The sequence below is a fragment of the Asterias amurensis genome, chromosome 13 (assembly GCF_032118995.1).
Source record: "Asterias amurensis chromosome 13, ASM3211899v1".
NCBI lineage: Eukaryota > Metazoa > Echinodermata > Asteroidea > Forcipulatida > Asteriidae > Asterias > Asterias amurensis.
In genome coordinates, this window is record NC_092660.1 from 6,818,332 (window position 1) to 6,839,521 (window position 21,190).

The window sequence follows — 21,190 nt, forward strand, 5'->3', positions numbered from 1 at the left end:
CCTGGTCAATTGAGACACTTGAGCAAGGCACTTAATCATATCTGCTTCTCTCCACCCAGGAACACAAATGAGTACCAGCAGGAAGAGCTGGGGATTAAGCTTCGCTGTGGACTGGCATCCTGTCCAGGGGGAATAGAAATATTCTCAGTCATTTTAATGTCAAGGAAATAAGGATATAAACACCGGCCTGGTGAGCCAAGCTGGCTGGGGACAGACTTTACTTTACAGACTCTAGGTCTTGATCCATTAGCTTTATTTAATTGCCAACTATTATCATTGTGCCAACAACAGCGGCAGCAGTTTTTCAAAGATAACAATGCAGTAATCTACCTCTGTACCTCTCGCAGTAATCCAGATTGTAAGACTAAAAAGCTAGCTGGGGAGATTTTCTTTGCCAGGTGTGGACCACTGTGCCTTCCTGGGTGACACATCAGATAGTGACACCAATAGAAAAGAGGAGGCGGGGGGGGGGGGGGGGGGGATTAACTCTCATTTTCTGAGAAAAAAACAAACACACAAATAACAAATTAAGCTGACTGATAACAACATCCTCCACATCCCCTTTTACCTATTTAAAGGAAAATTCAAACATGCTTCTCGTCTCCTCTCTGGTAAAAAATGTAGCCTTACGCTTTAAAGTAGGTAGGATTAAGCCATAGAGTTATATATAAGAACTAGAGGGCGCACGAGTGATGCTTCGTGCACAAATGCCACGGGACCGCAAGATGACAAGCGCGTCATTCTGCACGTGCGTTGAATATGAAATACGCGATGCTGTTTGTTCAACTTACAAAATGGCCGCACAAACACACACTGTGAGATAGCTATTTTGTCAACTTAGAAAATGGCCGCCTGCTCGCATACCGGGGCGCGTATATAGGCCAGTGCGCGCTCTAGTTCTTATATATAACTCTATGGGTTAAGCTCACTTAACCCCCATGTTTTCCAGGCTATCGAGTTGTATTGCATTAATAAAGAAACACTTTAAATCTAAGTTTGACAGCGATTGACTGTGATGTTTCAGACTGCACATGGAGGATCATTTCACATGAATACTTTCTTGCGGGTGATATTAGCATAATATTTTGTTACTAGGTCTGGATGCCTGTTAAAGTCTTCTGGAGACATCTGCTACTCAGGACATGCGTCTCCGAGGGATCTTTGTGTCTGTAATATTAACTTCCTTCCTCTATTGTTAACAATGCAGGGGTAGGGAGCCCATATTTGACTAGACTTGTGGACAAGTTGTTAAACGTCTGTCGTGATGATAGCATTCCGACTCTATTCAGAATCTCCCCGCGGTATTCTCGCGAGACTGCTGGCCCTGCGATACCATTGCTCTCACGACTACGGTCCAATGGGGAGTAAAAGTCGGCAACCAGCAGTTCGCGCAAGAAGAGCAGTGATCTCGCAAGAGCAGGATTCATTCGCAGAAACCTGTCTTATTATTACACTACCATAACTCGACTATCTCACTGCGGCAGACCATCATAACGACTTTTCAACAAGTCTAGAATTTGACTAGCTTGCACACATTTTGTGTGGTGTCTTGGCTGAGCGGGTAAGATCACCGAACTTAAGCTCTTGTGTTTCTGTGTAGCAGAGTGTGGGTTCAGGTCCTGGTCGTGACGCTTGTGTCCCTGAGCAAGACAACTATAATTGCTTCTCTCCACCCAAGGGTAAATGGGTACCTGTGAGGGCAAAGATGGTTCTTGTGATTGATTTAGTTGAGTAGCGCATAATATTTGTTGCACAGGCTGTATTCTTCCTCAGGGAGCTGAGATGGTTTAAGGAGTGAATTAAAAAACGGCCAAGTGTCCAGGTGTAATCATCTTGGAAGCACAGGAAATCATACAATCATTCTTTGAACTTAATTTAGAGTCTTTGGCTGTTTGTTTTGTGACATGACTCTACCAGAAATGAGTCAAATATAAACATAGGGGGATTGTATCTGTGGATAAATAACCTGATAGCTGTCATGCCAAATGAGTACAATAAATGTTGATTTGCTTTCATCAATGTAACTGGTAAGAAAAACCAGGGACTCTTGAGAAAGTGTTTGAGACTCTTCTTCATGCCCCTTCACTGATTCACCAATGAGTAATTTTATCAACACATAAAGACAACCTAATACTAATAGTAATAACAATCTAAATGTGGAATTTGTTGTTTATTTGGGGGTGTTTATTTCTTTTTAATAAAGAGGAAAACGTATTTCAGACAATGACGATAATTTTCTCAGTGACTGGCAGTAGTTAAGGTAAATATTTAGGCATGTATCATCCATGCATACTTGAACAGAGCATAGCACACATGTTTATAATAATGAGTCAGACAGGGGTTTTGTTGTGTTGCAGTCAGAGTGCCTAAATTTATGGATTCTCTGTAGATGATCTACCTGCCGTCTGCCGAGGAGGCAGGGCAGGACCCTGGTTCAAGTGTGAACTTTCATCTAGTCTGCCCTCTGGAACTTGGCTCTATTAAAGTCTTTAATAATTTACAGCTTGCCAGAGTGAATGAATAATGATGCTAAAGGTTTACCTTCCCTGGGTTTCAGGGAACTGCTAATAAGGTTTTTCCAGTTTGATTCCAAGTACTTTGGGCAAAAGGTAAACTTCAATTAAAATATTTACATATTTTTACCTGGGCTTCTCAGTTTAGCCAATGGAATGATGTTGTGAGGTTTGGGGCGTGGCTGTTAAGTCTAGCGATTAATGTGTGCCGTGGGAATATTTTACAGTCAGGAAGCTTCTTAAGGTGTCTTTTTTTGTTTGGAATTTATTATGCACAAGCGGAGCCACTGAACAAGTATCTAGACTCTTTTGGCCGTAGCCGGTAAGTATCCAATTTGAGTTTGAAAAGCTTCAAAACTTGCAGGAGTTTTCCTGAAATGGTCCCTACCTTATTGAAAAACAAAGTGCCACAACTTTGTGATTGTTTGAAAAGTTTGTCTTCTGTGTTTAAATGTATACATTGACTCGGAGTGTTAAGGTTTTTCTTGTTTTTTTCTTGATAATAATAACTAAACTTTTATTTACCTAGTCATACTGATTATGTTGACTAAGCATCAATGGGAAGAGAAGAACGTTTCTCTTGCTCATTTGATTCAAATGGCAAGCATTATGACCAACTGGTGACTACTCTACATTCTAACATCACTGAAGTTCTAAAAACCCTCTGTTCCAAAAAAAACCTGCGGAGGATTTCACAAAGAGTTAAGACTAGTTTTATCTCGACTCAGGACGAGTTACTCGTCCTAACTCTCGTCCTAACTTATCCTAACTTAGGAACAACCATATGTTTTTAATATCTCCCAGGACTAGTCCTAAGTTAGGACTAAACTCTAGTTCTTACTCTTTGTGAAATCCACCCGTGATACCAGGGTTAGAGTTGGGGTTAGGGTTAAGGTTATGGATAGGGTTAAAGGTTAGGGTAAGGAAAATACGCTTTGGATGTGGAAACATAGGGGTGTGGAAAGATATGGGTGTAACCATCCAACTAGGTCATGTCAGAATTAAAAGCATATGCAGTGGCTATGGCTGTTTCACTGAAAAACCTTCAGTTGTCATATGTAGCCAATAGCCACAGCTGTATAACCATAGTTGGCGTGGTTTGGATGTAGTCTTACTCTCGTAAGGTAAAAGAGGGAAAACCACTCGTTTTGTCATACCTCTCTTGCAAAGAGCCAAATGGCGGACAATTCTTTTAAGTGTGAAAGATGGGCACTTTCAACTTGATTTAGGAGTGAAGTTTGCCTCAGTTTCACTCGGAAAGAGTGACACAGATTGATATTCACCCTCAAAATAGTGAAGCTGACACCACTGGGACGAGAGAGTGAAACTTTCACTCTTAATATATCAAGAATGAATATACCTTGAAGTACCACTGCACGTGTCTATGAAGAAATTCCCTTTCAGTTGAAGTTTATCAAACAAGCTAATAACTGTTTAATTGTCAATTAACTCTTAACTCTGTTCTTGATCACTGTGGATCATTGTTGCTTTTTCTGGATGCAGTCTTAATGTCAATGGCTATACCTTCAGGTACCACTGTACATGTCTATTGATGAACCCTTGAAGTTAATCAGACAAGCTTATTAACGTTTAATTGTCTATCAACTCTTTTCTTGATCACTGTGGATCTTGACTCTGGGTGTGGTTTGTATGTTTTCACCAACAAATGCGAATATCTACTTGCTGTATTGAAGAACATGTCCGGCTAATAGGCATTTTTTATATATATATCTATGTATACCATGGAGGTGTATACCTAGCTACCAAACCTCAAAATCCTAGATCGGCTTTACTGCCCAATGGGTGGTGTGAATGCGTGGTGTTTATGTGGTGTTTGCGAACAAACGGGGGATAAGAAGATTGATCCTGATTGTATTGACAAGTGAATCTTTTAAGCACCTCTCTATCATGTATTGTCCAATTGTGTCAGAGTTTAACTATCCAAGGGCGTTCTTTGTTACTCTAAATCCCTTGTTCTTGGAAGAGATTTTACATAAAAGTGTTTTGCCATGTAAAGATGCTGTGGTTGGAATGCATTTTATTGTACGACTATTAAAGGCATTGATTGCTTTCAGATTGGTCCTCCATCCATGGGGTTTGAATTTTTTTTTTCAGGGAAGTGGATATTCACTTTAATAATCGAGTATGACGTGCACACATGTTTTGTACATTTAGATAATATACATGAATACAGGGATCAGAATTCTTGGAGAGAGATAGGAATTTTGAGATAAATTGTCTTGGAACGATTGATGTCAAAGATTTGCCTCAAGGATACAACATCAGGAAGAGGTTATATGGAGGAGGAGATGTATGAGAAATATGCTCCTAGATATCTATGTATGAATGAGTAGCTTGTCAACTAAGTTATAGGTCTACATATAATATCACAATAATCAGCGATCATTAAAGGTTAGTCATGTGTAGTTTCTTTCACTGAAATAGGCACCAACACTTTTGGAAAGTATCCAAGTTGTTTAACCTTTCTTGTTTTGTGGTAGTAAAATTTAACAGCCTGTTCCTTTCTTAGGCAGAGGAATGATGTAGGTTAATTGGTACTAAAATGCATTTACAGCAGATAAATGTTCTAGTGCGTGAGTGACTACATACTTTGTGCGGTATAATGTAAAAGGGAACTGTGTACCATAAAATATTTGGTATTTGTTTAGTGTCAAAACAGTTTTGTTTCGTAATCAATTCCTTGAATGTGATGACCTTGATACTCTCTTTTATACTTTGTCAGGATGGTCTGGGGGTTGTCCGAGAGTGTCAGGGTTAACCTGGTTCTTTATTGTGTGTTTATGTCCCTTATATTGTAAATTTGATGTAATTTTATAAATCTTGTTATCTTCTCCATTTTTAAAAGTTTGTTAGGAAATAAATAATGTTAAAAAATAAAGTGATTTGAAAAGTTAATACCAGTGATTTGAACTTAATCTCCAATTTCAATTTTCGTTCTTCTCTCTGCAGATTATTTTGAGTCCTTGATACAGAAGTTTTCATCAGGCCTTTGGTGAGATCTACCTTGCATTGCGTCTAGCCATGGCAACTGGTACTATTTTATTGTTGATCGGAGTGATCACCACTCTGGTCCCAGGATTGATGGTGGTTGCAAATCAAGAGATATCATGTAAGTTTTGTGAACATCATGCAGTAAATAGTTAAAGGAATATTACAGAATTGTTTTTTGCTAACAAAACAGTTACTGGCAGTGTAAGCACTTTTTGTAATCCCTCATACACATAAACTGATTAACCTGTAGAATGTTGAGATCGATCGGCTATCTGGGTCACGAGAAAATAGTGAAAAACCGATTACAAATTTTGCATTGCATCGATGCCAAAATAAAACATGAATAAAACGTTTACTGAGCGATAAACTCCAAATGCGAAGTTAGATTATTTATTTCTCATCGAATATGACATTTTAGACTGAAATATTTCAAGGGATGTTTTCTGCTATCATCATCATTAGACTGTTTAAGTTTTATGTAAATCTGTGACCTTCACGATTTTTTTCTTACCAGTTCTGTAACGTTCCTTTAACAACTTGATGTTTGGACTCAGAGTCTTTCTCAATTTAGCCTTTGAGAAAGACTAAGGTCGAAACATCAGACCATTAACTATTTTTTTTGCATTTATACCAACGGTCCTTTTGGTTGGTAAGCAGTTTGCAACAGCTTATTCTATTTTCTCATTGTATAATGATAGCATTTTATCCCTCATTTCCCCCACTAGGCTCAAAAAATGTTGAATCCTTCAAGGTGTTTGGGGTTCATATACACTCCCCTCATTTGAGTTGTCACTTCAACCAAAGGGAGGCATGCAGTGCCCCCACATTATACTAACTATATTTTGATTACCGGTAAACGCTTTTATATTAAACAAGTTTATGTCAAAACTTTATGAAATTTATCGAGATGCAATGCAAGATTTGTTGCCAAGTTGACACTAAAAACTACATGGAAACATTGGATACCTGTTTTTCTCTAATCAAGAAAGTTATCATAACAATCTTTCAATGAGAGTTACAGTAATTGTTCAAAGATTCAATGACTTGATGTATTGTCGAGAACCTAAATTTATCTTACAAAAAAAAGTATTTTAAGTTTTTCTTTTCATTTGCATGGAGATTCTTTTTTTTTTTTTTTGGGGGGGGGGGGTCTTTAAATTTTGGCATGTCGGCAGAATAAACCTGTTCCGGTGAATTTCTCTTTTTCAGCACCAATAACTGAATTGCCAGAAACTGAATCCCCCTTTGGTGTATTTATTTGTTTTGTCATCTAAAAGGCAAACAAAATCAGGAAACGCAAAAAGAAAACTAAGCAACAGCTGGATCAGAATGAACTGAACGTCTTTACGCAGAAAGCACAATATCTTGGTTTCTATCTTGGGCTGACTCATACGTAGAGTGCTGAAAGGAATAACAATTTGTCGAGTTATTTCAACATCGGATTTGGATCTGACCTTTGAGCCTTCTCAAAGTCAATTTGTCTCCCTTAGACTTTCGTAAGCATCCCTTTTTTCCCCTGTCTGCAAAGGACTTCCCATGTTTCCTTTATTACTTTCGATTTCAACTCATGAATAAGTTATTGGTGAAGAGTGCTGAAAACAGATTGGGTTTTTCTGTGTGGTGACCTGAATGTTATTGTTACCAGTTCCGTACACCCCTGTGCAAGGCTTCGACATTGAATTAAAGTGTTCTCAATATTTTTTTATAAGCTTCAAATTTCTGGTTCCCAATTTGTCAAAACGCCAAGCTTTTTAAAGCTGTTCAAAGAACCAAACTGTTTCTTTTATTTGAAAGAAAAGTGCAGAATTGGTAAACGATTTAAAACAAAATACTTGAAAAGATTAGTTTCAGTAAAAAATAAAAACAAAGATTCTGAAGTTTATACCAGCGGCAGTACCAATTCTCAAGAGAAATATGGTCACAAATGATGGTATGGGTAACTAAAAACTACTATTAAATAGCCCTTGACAATTAATTTACTCTTTGAAAAAAACAAAAACCAGCAAAGATAAGTCGTTTAGTTGTTAAATATTTCTACCAAAAACCCAAACAAATTAATCAAATGAGTTAGTTCAGTTCAATGATACAGTTATTTAGTAGAATTAATTTCACTTGAAAAAAAATCAATGTTGGGTGGCTTTAGCAACCATGACTTGAGCAACGCACTCGTGTTATAATTAGTCTGGCTTCATAACCTTTGAAGCATGATAAATGCAGGGCATGAGTGCATACTCAGTTTGAGCATGGTTTGAACATAGAGGTAGTTCATGGTTTAAAGGCACTAGACACTATTGGTAATTGCTCAAATAATTCTAAGCGTAAAAACTTACTTTTTAGCAATCATTGGTAGTTACTCAAAATAATTACTAGCATAAAACTGGTAACGAGTAATGGAGAGATGTTGATAGTATAAAACATTGTGAGAAATGGCTCCCTCTGAAGTAACGTAGTTTTTGAGAAAGAAGTAATTTTCCACTAAAATATTTGAATTTGATTTCAAGACCCCAGAATTAGTTTTTGAGGTGCTGAAATCAAGCATGTGAAAGCAAAGAACTTCGTGTGACAAGGGTGTTTTTTTTCTCCATTATTATCTTGCAATTTCAACGACCAATTGAGTTCAAATTTTCACAGGTTTGTTATTTTATGCATATGTTGAGATACACCGAGTGAGAAGACTGGTCTTTGACAATTACCAATAGTGTCCAGTGCCTTTAAGCATGGATAGCTCCATGGTTTGAGGAGACAGCATGTACAGTGAGTCATCTCCTCTTCAGGAATCATGCTAGACTTGCTTCACCATTGCAATCCATGGCTCATTATTAGTCTTAGCACAAGACGCTGTGGGAGATTTTCACACTAATCCACCTCCCCATCTGTACTAGTCGTGTGGGACTGGGGAACTGCCAAAGAGTCTGGTACCAAGACTAGCTCATTATGAACCTTTGTTCTGGACTGCTGTTTGCCATGTGGAGTACAGGAATCTGACCTGATATGATAATGAGTAAGAAATCTTAAAGGGATGATGCATTATTGGGTTTATGGAAGAGTCAATTCTATTCCCGTTTGCACATTTCTTTTTTGGGTCAGGAATTGGCATGTATTCATGTCTAGGTTATTTTTGTTCCCGCATTTAAAATAAGCAACATTGATTTGTGATGACGTTTCCTTGATTGCAGGAGACTGTCAAATGGTACTCAAGCAAACTAATTCAAATTATCAAGTCTTCCTAGATGATTGCCTTTGATATATTTTTCTTTAAAGGTGCATGGCACAATTTTTGGCCGAAGAGTTTATTTTTAAAGAAAATAATTTCTTAACTATTTTACCAGATGATGCTTTTAACAAAATTAAACATACCTATAAAAAGTTATGTTTATACCAGGGACAATGGACAACCACAAAATACACATTAATATGCACAATTGTTTGTACGTCTGATGGCAGTGAGATAATGTTGGGATCCTGACAATACCAATACTGGTAAATACGTTATAGATGCTAAAATAAGTTCTGTCTAAAATAAGAATTTATTTGTTCAAGAACAAAATTCTTCTGATCACAAACACCGGAGCTTGAGTCTGGTGTGTTAGACCACTATAGGCCATATCAAACCATGTTATTCCAGTACTTCATGTACATGTATCAAACTTCCAGAATGTTGTTTCAAAAAACAATTGAGAGTATCTTTGAAAGGACTTTCCCATCACGGTTTCTCACAGCATGGATCAGTGATTTGTCCTGATGTGTGTTGTCATCATGAAATGTATACCACAGTCGCCCTTTTTCATTTTTGCTGTTGATTATCATTTTGTTTGCCAAGATAAACATATTTCATGTACGAGAAAATAATCAGGAAGGTTAGGTATGAGAAAATGATTGGGAAGTTTTTTTTTATTCAGTACCAACTTCCCCTTAGGAAAAAGTGCTGGATTGAATAATAATATTAAATGTCACAAAATGAAACAACCATTGTTAAAATTATTAGTGGGCTATTATACACAGGACCAAAAATATTTGCAATCCTACTTGGGTAGGATCTGGTCTTCAATGGAGGAACATTGTAGAACAGATGACATAACCATGAGATAAAGAATAATTGTTTTAGAAAAATATGAAGTTTAAATAGTTTGAGAAAGTCAGGTTCTTCACATCCCGAATGAGGATAATATTACCATTGAACAGTACTTTGTTGTGTTTTTAACCACAGTTTATCCCAATTTTATGGCTCTGCCTACCGTCAGCAAAGAATTGGCGCTTGTTGAAGTTGAGAGTTCGGTGCTTACATCAAGCGTAATTCACGGGTTAGCAGGGAATTTTGGCTTGTGCGCATGTGTACTCCACAGTAATAGGCATTCTAGCACAGAAATTTGGCGCTTGTTGTAGTAAGCAGAGAATGGTGATCGTCTTGTTGTAGTAAGCAGAGAATGGTGATCGTCTTGTTGTAGTAAGCAGAGAATGGTGATCGTAGGCCCTGAATTTGGCGCTTGTTGTAGTAAGCAGAGAATGGTGATCGTCTTGTTGTAGTAAGCAGAGAATGGTGATCGTCTTGTTGTAGTAAGCAGAGAATGGTGATCGTCTTGTTGTAGTAAGCAGAGAATGGTGATCGTCTTGTTGTAGTAAGTAGAGAATGGTGATCGTCTTGTTGTAGTAAGCAGAGAATGGTGATCGTAGGCCCTGAATTTGGCAGTAAGCAGAGCCATGAAACTGGGCCCAGTGGTTAGCTTGCTAAATAACAATATAAATATGCAGCTCACGTTGTTCCCTTCCCAGCATACTACAGGCTTTAGAGGGAAACTAATGACAATCCAATTAAGTATTAATTCAATATATGGCCGAGGGTTTTATTGGGAAACTTGTATCTTTGAATAATTTGCATACCTGTGTTAGAATTTTAAATTTTACATTGTTGATTTGTGTGTCAAGGGTGTTTTTTCTTCCGTTATTATCTCGCAGTTTCGACTACCATTGAGATCAAATTTTCACAGGTTTGTTATTTTGTGCATAATTATGTTGAGATACTCCAAGTGAGAAGACTGGTCTTTGACAATTACCAATTGTGTCCAGTGTGTTTAATACTTGATGGAGGTAACAGAGACAGTTGCCTTAATGCCCATGCAACCGATTTCACAAAATGCTAGGATTAATCCTATCTAGAATTGGACGAGTAACCCGTCCTAACATAGGATGGGTTCAATGCGTCCTAACTTCTTGGGATACGAAAATTAACTCGTCCTAAGTCTTAAGATTAATCCCAAGTCAGGAAGAGTTTGGTGAAATCGACGGCAGGTCATTGCCAGGTTGGCCCTTGAAATGTTCCCATGGAAATATAGGGCGCTTTTTAAAGTTTATTAAACAAAATCTACATAACATTCATCAGGACAAAGTATCAGACATGTGCATGTATTATTTGTGCAAACTATAGACCATGTATGACCTTATTTACAACAAAGATGACCTTGTACATTCCAGGGCCTTTCTAGCAATGGCAGGTGAGAACTGCACTGCTGGTCACAAGGGAAACTTTACACTTTGTGTCATAATTTACACAAACATAAAGTAAAGGCTGTCAAACAAGTCTACAGACATATTATTTTTTCCTATCTAAAGCTAAAAATGGTAAAAAAACTGACAGTGAAATCTCCATAAAAATAAAACATTTTAACAGGGTTTTTTTCCATTGAGATGTGTACAAATCGTTCCTGCATGAAGTCCATGCTCTGTGTCCTATTTTGTAAACATTTGATATCACTGGTAAGGCCTACATGGTCTGAAACCAATGATCTAAACTTCAATATCAAGACATTTATCACAAGATCAATTTAAGAATCAATCACCTGATAAAAAAGACGCAGTTTTGTATGGTTTTCAGTATTTGTCCAAACCTTTTTCAGTGACTACCCAGCAGGACCAGTTAGCTTGTCTGTTCACTGGTCCACCAGCTCTTTCAGTAGTCAATAATATAATAAAATAGGGATGCTTTACGACTGGTCCTCCCGTGCTCTTACTAGCATCTGGCTTAAGCGGACCAATGGCAAGGCAGAACCCTGGTTTATTTTACCTCACACAGGACAAAAGAAATAAGATCAGATTGGAATGGACAAAATTCTCAGAGTCTTTTGCAATTGCATTTTAAGTGAAAGCTGGTCCGTGTCATATTCCATAGGCTCAACTACCAAACAATGTCTTTGAATGTTTGACATATTTCCCCCAGAATGATAATGATAATGTTGTTAGTACAGTAGGACAAAAGAAATAAGATTAGGATATAAGGAAAGGATAAAACTCTCAGAGTTATTTGCAATTGCATTAAAGTTAAAGGTGAAAACTTATCCATGAAGTAAATTTCCATATAGGACCTAGGCCTAATTACCAACCTACGTCTTTGAATATAGAATCCCGGATGACATATTTCCTCCCGAATGATTATGATAATGCGGTTAGTAGGCCTGAGGTGGTAATCATTACCAGTAGGTTATTGCACAGCGGTTGCATAAAACTCTTCAAGTGAAGTGTTTGGGACCTTCACTAACCTCAGCTTCTTTGACCTTGGTTTGGTTTAATGGTACTTGAACAGTACTTGGTAAAACAAAACATGCAATACAAACAACCAGTGCATGTTTTTATCAAATCAGAATTGTTACATTTCAAGATAAACACCACAAAACAGTTTTCGTTTTGTACAGGCTTTTTCTGTAGGCTATTTGACCAATCAAAAAAAGATTTCACTGAAAGTTAATCGACAAATTTGTTATTTTTCACAGATTTTGGAGTAAGAAATTTCAGATTTGTTTCTGTCTGCATGTTGGACTGTAAAAAGTAGCTTTACTTTTCTTCAGATACAAAGAAATCATGCTCTTTATATCTATGTCGAAGTGCTGAGGATACTTGCTGTTTGTAAAAGCTCCTTTAAATCTATAACTCCAGGGGTTGTTACCAAAGGTTATCATTTCAACATCATTCTTAACGCTTCATTCCTAGTTTCAGACCTTTCTGTCAGCAATGACACTCAACCCCTGAAGGTTCATTGTGTGGAATGTTTATGGTAAAATGGAGTGTTGGGAATTCCTAACTCAAGATTCCAAATAGAACAATGGTGAACTTGCCCCTCCTCAGCATTTTCTGAAGCTGTGTGATTTAAAGACACTGGACACCTTTGGTAATATTGTCAAAGACCTAAGTTTAAGCATGCAAAGTCAGAATGTCAGAAATATAGTCAGGTTGATCAGTAATCAGAGACCAAAGGTAGAGCCAGAGTTTAAGAGCTGAAGTGGAAATCACAGTCAAAAGCCAAGGCACTCTCTTTCAATCAAGATATTTCTCTGTCATCATGTGAAAGTAATGAGCGCAGTCTGTCGTGTCATTAACGGGAAAAACAGTTCAAGTGCCATCAAAGATCTTTGCTGGGCCATTTTCAAGTTAGACTTTGCAGGAAATGGTTTACCTTTGGTTTAAAAGGGTCTGGGTACTTTTTTGTGGGACACACAACTCTATGTCCATAGATTTACATAAAACTCAAACAGTTTGAAGATAATGATGGTAGAAAGCTGCCCTTAAAATATTACTTGGCAAGTTGCTGAGGTGCTGTAGTTTTTGAGAAATGCGTAAAACAAGTCATGAAAAAAAATTGTCTCAGGAGACGACAACAATTATTTTAGCATTTGAAACGTATTTTCTTGTGACAGTGTTTACTCATTCACAAAATCTACAGCACCTTGAGCAGCAAGTAATATTTTAAGGGAAGCTTTCTACCATCATTACCGTCAAACTGAGTAAGTCAAATAATGTAAATTGGGAAAATTGTGTTTTGCGTTACAAAAAGTACCCAAATCCTTTTGAATAAAATTGTGGTTTACCTTCATCCTGGCTTGTCTCGTAATGGGAAGGAAAGATAAGAAATCTCATCTCCTTTTTCAAGATCTGAATGAACTGATCACTTAACCTTGTTTTAGAAATTTATATCCTCATTTTTGTTCACTGCCTTCAAACCTACACCTTTTCTGCCCTACTGGCCTCTTTCTACTTGCGGGATGATTAATAAAACCTAATATAGTACTGTGAACTTATTTAACCATTCAAGGGATTATCGCTCTCCACTGACCAAGAAAAGCAGCCCCAGCTGAATATTTAAAAAAAAACTGCCCCTTTTTCGCTGAATAGGCAGGCAGAGTTGGTTGTGAGTGAACAAAAAATATCACCTGCAAGTACTCTGGGCTGGTTGATAAGTACGTCCCCAATGACAGGGGCACCCGGCCCCCTCATTATCCTACAGGGGACATGGCAGCCATAGAAACGGTCACAGATTTCCTCGAATGAAAGTGAATACCCATGCTGGAGGGTAGATATGATGCTACTAAATCAGTCCAAGCAGTGAACCCTTATAGAGTTGCGGGTCGCTACTGATATACAAGGCAGGTTTTTCTTGTTTTCTTTTCATGGGTTGCTGAGATTATGTTGGGCGTTGCTGTAACTTGACCATCTGTAGAGATGAAATAAGAAGGTCTTGAAGTGTTAGCTTGAGATGAGTGATTGACCCCTTGAGGCTGGGATTAAAATGAGTTGATGGAAGACAAATATATGGATTTGATGTCATAATACTTGGCAAAGTGTAAAGTAATGAAACTTGCTTGACGTACAACAATAATAATAGTAATAATAGCTCAGCATTATTGTGTATTTTGGATCACGATGTGCATTACAATTCTCAAAATTATAGTACAAGTGACTGTAAATATCAGATACAATGATTAAAAATGTATAACACTTACATTGACTAGGAACTTGTAACTCAAAACTTCACAAAATACCGACCCACTGATACTTTACGCGACAAATCAAGAAATCAAGTGCAAGACACTATACACATATGAATCTAAAAACAATAACTTATTACTACAAATAATCCACATGCAATGATTTGAACCTGCAACATCAACTTCAAGAGCATTCCAGTGCATTCCAGTGCTTACCACTTCGCAGGTTTTTATTTACCACACCAAGTTGTGTTTATTCTCCCTTCGTGGTATTTATTCTGAGTGTCATTGACCAACTGTTAACTTGTTCACCTTTTCTGAAAGATTTTACTCTATAGAGATACAAAAAAAAGTGAATGTCGTATATAATGATTAGTCAAATTTACAAGAGGCAAATTTGTTCTGACAAGAAATTGATGGCCCTTTTCTTAAAGCCATTATACACTTTCGGTAAACAGTATTTTCCAAGTCCCACACTTCGTGTATCACAACTTATATATAAAATAACAAACCTGTGAAAATTTAGGCTCAATCGGTCATCGGAGTCGGGAGAAAAAAACGGGAAAACCCACCACACGTTTCGCCGTGTCATGACATGTGTTTACAATAAATCCGTAATTGGTATTGTTATCATGTTTTCTCAAAAAGTTATGCATTTCATGGAATAATATTTCAAGAGTATTTCACCAATACCTTCTGTAAACCCTGTTAATTATTTGTAAATCTGTGAACTTTTTTCCTTTCTTTTCTGTACCGAAAGTGTATAATGGCTTTAACGATATTCACTCCAAATAAGGAAAAAAAAAACCTTTTTCTAAACGATATTTACTCCAAATAAGAAAAACAAATTCTCCCCTGGGGTTAATCCGGAATGCCAAGATTGCAGTCACACCTTTCATTGCAATACCTGCTTGTCTGGACTCATTATGTAAGGGGTGAGTTTATTCAGACCCTAAGAGCCCCCTGTTTGTCACTTTCTCTTGGCACACCTGAAGGTTGCCCTTTTGACATGGTTCTAGGAATCCATTAATCCAAGGCTACCTAGAAGGGAACTGAGAGCCTTTAGCTCCCCTATAAACAACCTCTCCACCCCACTCCCATGGCTTCTCCAATTGTTGTTACTTTTATTATGCAAATCAGCATCTTTTAGAATTCTTTATATGTTGCACTGATAATATTGTTAGGCACTTGAGAAACTGCTTGGGCTGATATTGTGTAGCTGTCATGTTTTGATAAGACAATTTACTGTGAGTAAGAGAGTGCCTCTTGTTCTGGTGTCTTGATGTAAATAGGCCAGTGCAAGCCTGTGCTATGCAGTGGCGGCACGGGCAGCGCAGAGAGAGTGTATTGATTATTGGAATTGAACAACAAGGGTGTCAAATCTCTTGCATCTGCTCATTTCTTACTCTTAGATGGCATAAATTTTAATATGTTTTGAGTATGTTTTTAAGACTCATGCAGGGTCATTTAATTGGGTTTTCATCGTAATGCTGATTTATAGGCAACAATTACAAAGAAAGACACATTAAATGTCATTTTTATTTGAAATTTTCAGCTGTCCTGTTTTCAGTGACCATTTGCTGAGAAAACAGCAGAAATCCTGTCACGGTAGTTTCACAAGAAACTTGAATTCATCCATGTTTAGCGAGGTGATAGTTGGTACCAATTGAACCTCTGACCACAGCATTCACGAACAGACACCCCCTCAGATATCTAAGAAACAATTCATTCAGATTCACATGTTTGGGGTGAAAAGTTTTCCAAAACAATTCTACTTTAAAGGGACTCTTTTCTCAAATTAGTGAAAATAAACAATCATATAAAAAGGATATGTTCAAGAGTTGCTGCTTATTTGCTGCAGTCATAAAACTTACTTGTGGACCATTAAAGTAAAATTAAAATCGAGGAGACACGCTGGCATCCCACCTCACAGGGTACAAGTTTCACTCTGATGTAAACAGAAACTCGGAAGCTAAGCTGAAGGGCATGTTTCAGTGCAGTCTACAAAGTTCTTGTTGTAAACAAGAAAGACCCCCTTCCCCCCCCCCAATGAGTTCCAAAGGTTATTGTGCCAGCTTCTCGGAGTCTTATTTTTTCTTCTTTCTTTATTCTGAGATAGATGGTTAGAGGCACTTGTGTCAACAGAGTCAGGATGTCTTCCGAGAAATGGCTTTTCGATTGAGGATGTACAAGTCTGGATCCGAGGGCATTTTGGATATATATAGACAGAAACAAAAATTGACTTTGCATCTAGTGATCTTCCTGCCAGTGGGCTCAATAAAAATCAGACTTTTTTATTATTGGGCTGTCACTTGTCTCTCAAAGGCCTTGAACTTTTTCCTTGGGGGGGGGGGGGGGGGCCTTGAACAGTGTCCCCTCTGGTAAGGGGGCACTCCTTGTGGAAATTTACAACGGGCACCTAGAAATAAAAGCAACGGAAACCACAGCAATTAGGGCTCTGCAGGGCTCAAGAAGCCATTTGCGAGTTTATTGATTATTGTCTGGTACAAAGACTTGCTTAGTCTTAAGTTGCTGCTTAAATTTAAATTCCTCAGACTAGAGAATTTCTGCTATGTCACATGGTTATGGTTTGGGCAAAGCCTTTGCGTTGTTTGTTCTAAATGTGTGTGGCACAATGTTATCAGGCATTTTGAATATCTTTGTCATTGCTTAGCAGAAAAAAACGTAAAATGGTCTGTAAGAACAGGGCGTGGCTTCAATTACTAGATGCTGTAGGTCCTCTGGTTTCTCATCAACACAAAATTCAGAAGGCAGCAACAATATTGGGTTTTTATTTATATTTACTTTTTCCCCTTAAATTTCGCAGGGAGCATTTCACCATACAGTACAGCATATATTCTCAATGGCAGTGATCTGAACATGAACTGTACACTGAATCAGACTGAGACCAAGAATGCATCCGATATCATTTGGACAGCTTGTTCCAATAGCTTAGAGTCGATTCCCATAGCGGAGCAGTACTCAGTGGAGTTGATCGACGGTCGAACATCCTCCATCCGCATCAAGAATCTGCCGATGTCAGGCAACAAAATCTACTTTCAATGTGTGCTGCAGGATTCTGGTCACTGTGATGACTTTTATCATCTTGCTGAGGTGTATGTTGCACGTAAGTCAAACCTGAAATATGTCTTAACCCTTTGGTACACAAGGCGGTTTCTTGGGACCACCAAAAACACGTCAAATTGTACTTTTATGAACATTCATAACTTAAAACTACTATGTGTTGTTTGTTTTGCTTTTTAACAAATCCAGGTCCTTTTAGAAATCATGGCTTTGGCTCCAGATTACGCTCAAGCTAGCTAATGGCCCGCGTTTGTTTTGACAATTGTGCATGCTTTGCGAAAAACCTCAGGGCCCCAGATGAGAGAACACCAAGCCTGAAGCCGAATACAACACAGAAGTCATGGATTCCAAACGGCCTTACATTGCAAGAAGATCTTTGTCATTTGGTTGGATGATTGTCTATCAAATGGCATTCAATCATTATTTATTTTCTTTATTGGTTTTATTTACCCATTTTATTCATTCTTGCTCTGTTTATGTATTTGTTTTTTCCCCATTTTTTCTCTGCATTTTTGTATTCCTTGTGATGCGCAGTAGAGTATATTTATATAGGTCTCTGCGCAACATAATTAATGTCCATACTATTTGTTTATTGGGATACACCCCATTCTGGCCAAAGGCTGAATTGTGAAACTATAGCAACTATTATTAAAAAACCATAAAATACTTTTATGCTTTATTTATTTGACAGTACTTCCTGCTCCAGCGATGGATCTTGAATGTTTCAGCCATGATGCTTGGGAAGTAACGTGTACTTGGAGGGATGGCGGAGGTAACTCCATCAGGGTCCGGAAAAATTACTTCCAATACAGGGAAACATCGTAAGTTTTCATTTTTCCTCATTATATTTTTTTAAACTATGATTGTAATAAGTACACTGACTGGCTGGCGTCCCTGAACAAAGATATTGTAAAAAAGGGAAAATGCCAACATAGGGCTAAGTTTGACTTCATTCTAAGTTTTACTTTTCTATGTTGTCTTTTTGTAGTGATGCAGAGGATTGGAAGACACTGAAACTTGCAGGGGACAACAATCGTGCTAGAATAAATGCAAGCCTTTCGGAGATGCAAATACGAGTCATTCAAGAAAATGCTCTTGGCAATTGTTCCTCGCCTAGCTCGACCCGCTTTTCTATAGGCAAACACAGTAAGATATTTAAACACATGCTAAGAAAAGCCCTCTACTTAAAAGCACTAAATACTGTTAGTTTACTCAAAATAACGAGCAATGGTAGCTGTTGGAGCTGTTGATAGTATAAAACAGTGTGAGAAACAGCTTCCTCTGAAGTAATGTAGTTTTTGAGAAAGAAGAAATTTCTTAGTAAAATATTTGAATTGAATTTGAGACCTCGACCGCTGAGGTCTCGAATTCAAGCATCTGAAAGCACACAACTTGTGCGACTTGGGTGTTTCTTCTTTGATTATTCTCTCGCAATTTCGACGACCAATTAAGGTAACATTTGTAATTGTATGAATATTTTGAGATACACCATAGAGCAAGGAACAGAAGGAGTTACAACTAGTTAGTCTTCAAAGGTTCCATGTGTGTTACCATGGGCGGATAACGACCAGCGCTAATCGGCAGAAACATCTGCGGGCGCATTTCCTAACGAGCGAAGTATAATGAACTAGGTATTATATGTCTGTGGTTACGCCACAGAAAAGAACACTGGTTGCATTGCGTTCAAGCGTCCTTCTCAACTAACGGCATACGGCAAGGATGATTTAAGCTAAGAATAACGACAGTTCAATGATTTTGGCAAACAAAAATGCAATAATAATTACTTCTTTGTAATATTGTTATAAAACAAACACAAAATCAGTTGAATAATTACAGCTCTTTCAATTTTCTCAACCAAAAATATCCTACGCGAAATTGTCTAAAAGTAAAAATAAAAATTTTTAAAAATGTCATTTTACAGTAACTACACTGTGATGGTGGCAAAGTAATTTTGTGTCTACCGTTCAAATGCATATCCCCCACTGGGAAAAGCGTTTGCAAACCATCTCAACTTGTTTTCAACGGCCAGGGAGAACCACCGACATTCTTTTCATGATAAAACAATCAATGCTACACTTTTCATTTCCCGATCAGCAAAACCTAACAAATGTCATAATTCATCACAGGAAAGGCTGATTTGTTTACTTCAAAGTTCAGTAAAAAGCTCAAAGTCTACAGTTTCTAATGTAGCATTGTGCACATGCAACGTAGGTGACATTGTTTACTGCGCAAGTGTTGAACTTGTGTGTTGCTACTTTACCTCAAATTATTATGAATGGAAAACGGCGTAATACCAGCGACGGCAGCAAAGGCGGTAACACACATGGGGTACAAAGAGCTCGCTGCAGTCGGAATGTATACAGCCTTTTACAAGCACTGCGGTTCACATCCATAGTGTTTCCATTGGAGGTGGGTACAGCACTAATCGGATTAATTTGAGCTTCGGGATTAACACTGGAGTTGTAACTCCTTCTGTTCCTTGCTCTATGGATACACCAAGTGAGAACACTAGTCTTTGACAATTACCAAAGGTGTCCATCAGCCGATTTCACAAAATGCTAGGATTCCCATCTGGAGTTGGGACGAGTAATTTTACTTGTCCTAAGTCCTAAGATTAATCCTAAGTTATGAAGAGTTTGGTGAAATTGGCGGCAGTACCTTAAACTCTAAGTGACTTTTTCTTTTTGTTCCATTTCAGCGATTCCCAACGTGCCCAGAAACATCTTAGTGGATTTCACCTTGGGAGAGAGTGATGTGATCAGCATGAGAGTACAGTGGGATATTCCAGAGGGATGGAAGAAGGATCTTGTCTACTTAGAGTATCGGATTAATTATACAGCTGAAGGCTCCAATCAGGATACTGTTGTAAGTCCCAATCCCGCTTATTAAAGGCAGTGGACACTATTGGTAGTTACTCAAAATAATTACTAGCATAAAACTGGTAACGAGTAATGGGGACATGTTGAAAGTATAAAACATTGTGAGAAATGGCTCTCTCTAAAGTAACATAGTTTTTGAGAAAGAAGTATTTTTCCACGAATTTGATTTTGAGACCTCAGAATTAGATTTTGAGGTCGAGAAATCAAGCAGGTGAAAGCACACAACTTCGTGTGACAAGGGTGTTTTTCCTTCACTATTATCTCGCAACTTCGACGACCAATTGAGCTAAAATTTTCACAGGTTTGTTATTTTATGCATGTTGAGATATACCAAGTGAGAAGACTGGTCTTTAACAATTACCAATAGTGTCCAGTGTCTTTAATTCTAAATTGTATACCTACACAAATCCTCCAGAGAAAAATTTCAATCAAAAGCTCACCGATTCTTAATACCAGTGCCAATCCTCAGTCTAAAATACAATCAAAGTCAAGAAAATTGTACCTGAAGACAAATCAGCTCACCACAAAATCCCTCGCAGGTCTATCACTCATCATCGTTTTTCCCCACTTTCTCACAACTCTAGTAACTAATTGGGATTAAACTTTGTCATTAATTTTGGTGGGTATGTATCACCTCTCCAAATACCCAAAATAATAATTTATCAAATAATGGGCTCTCTCTAGGACCAACCTAGGACCAAAGAAAAATTACACAAAAACAGTTTAAGAAAAAGTACACCAATATAAAATAAAATATGCACAAAACAAATCAAAGGCGTATAGACAAAAATAGGTGCACAGACACCATGATACTCTCCAAAGAACCTTGTCTTTAGTAGACAGTGCGATTCATTTAGCTCAGTCCAGTCAGAGTAACTTGAGCCCCTTTCACATAAAAGCAATTTAGCAAGGGTCCCTTGCTAAACTGTAGCATGGTTGTAAGATTTTACAA

The 21,190-nt window shown here is 37.8% G+C and overlaps 1 protein-coding gene across 4 annotated transcripts in view; it reads left to right on the plus strand.

Annotated features, from left to right (window-relative positions):
- LOC139945983 (uncharacterized) overlaps nucleotides 1-21,190 on the plus strand; it is a 53,272-nt gene that overhangs the window by 17,578 nt on the left and 14,504 nt on the right. For 2 of the 4 annotated variants that reach the window (XM_071943547.1, XM_071943550.1), the window contains exons 2-6: nucleotides 5,484-5,643; nucleotides 17,103-17,402; nucleotides 18,051-18,180; nucleotides 18,348-18,505; nucleotides 20,058-20,224. In XM_071943547.1, coding sequence (XP_071799648.1) covers nucleotides 5,556-5,643; nucleotides 17,103-17,402; nucleotides 18,051-18,180; nucleotides 18,348-18,505; nucleotides 20,058-20,224 — 843 coding nt within the window. In that variant the 5' untranslated portion in view covers nucleotides 5,484-5,555. Of the gene's footprint in view, nucleotides 1-2,798; nucleotides 2,836-4,624; nucleotides 4,926-5,483; nucleotides 5,644-17,102; nucleotides 17,403-18,050; nucleotides 18,181-18,347; nucleotides 18,506-20,057; nucleotides 20,225-21,190 lie in introns of those variants that run through there. The other 2 variants (XM_071943549.1, XM_071943548.1) reach the window with 2 other exon arrangements.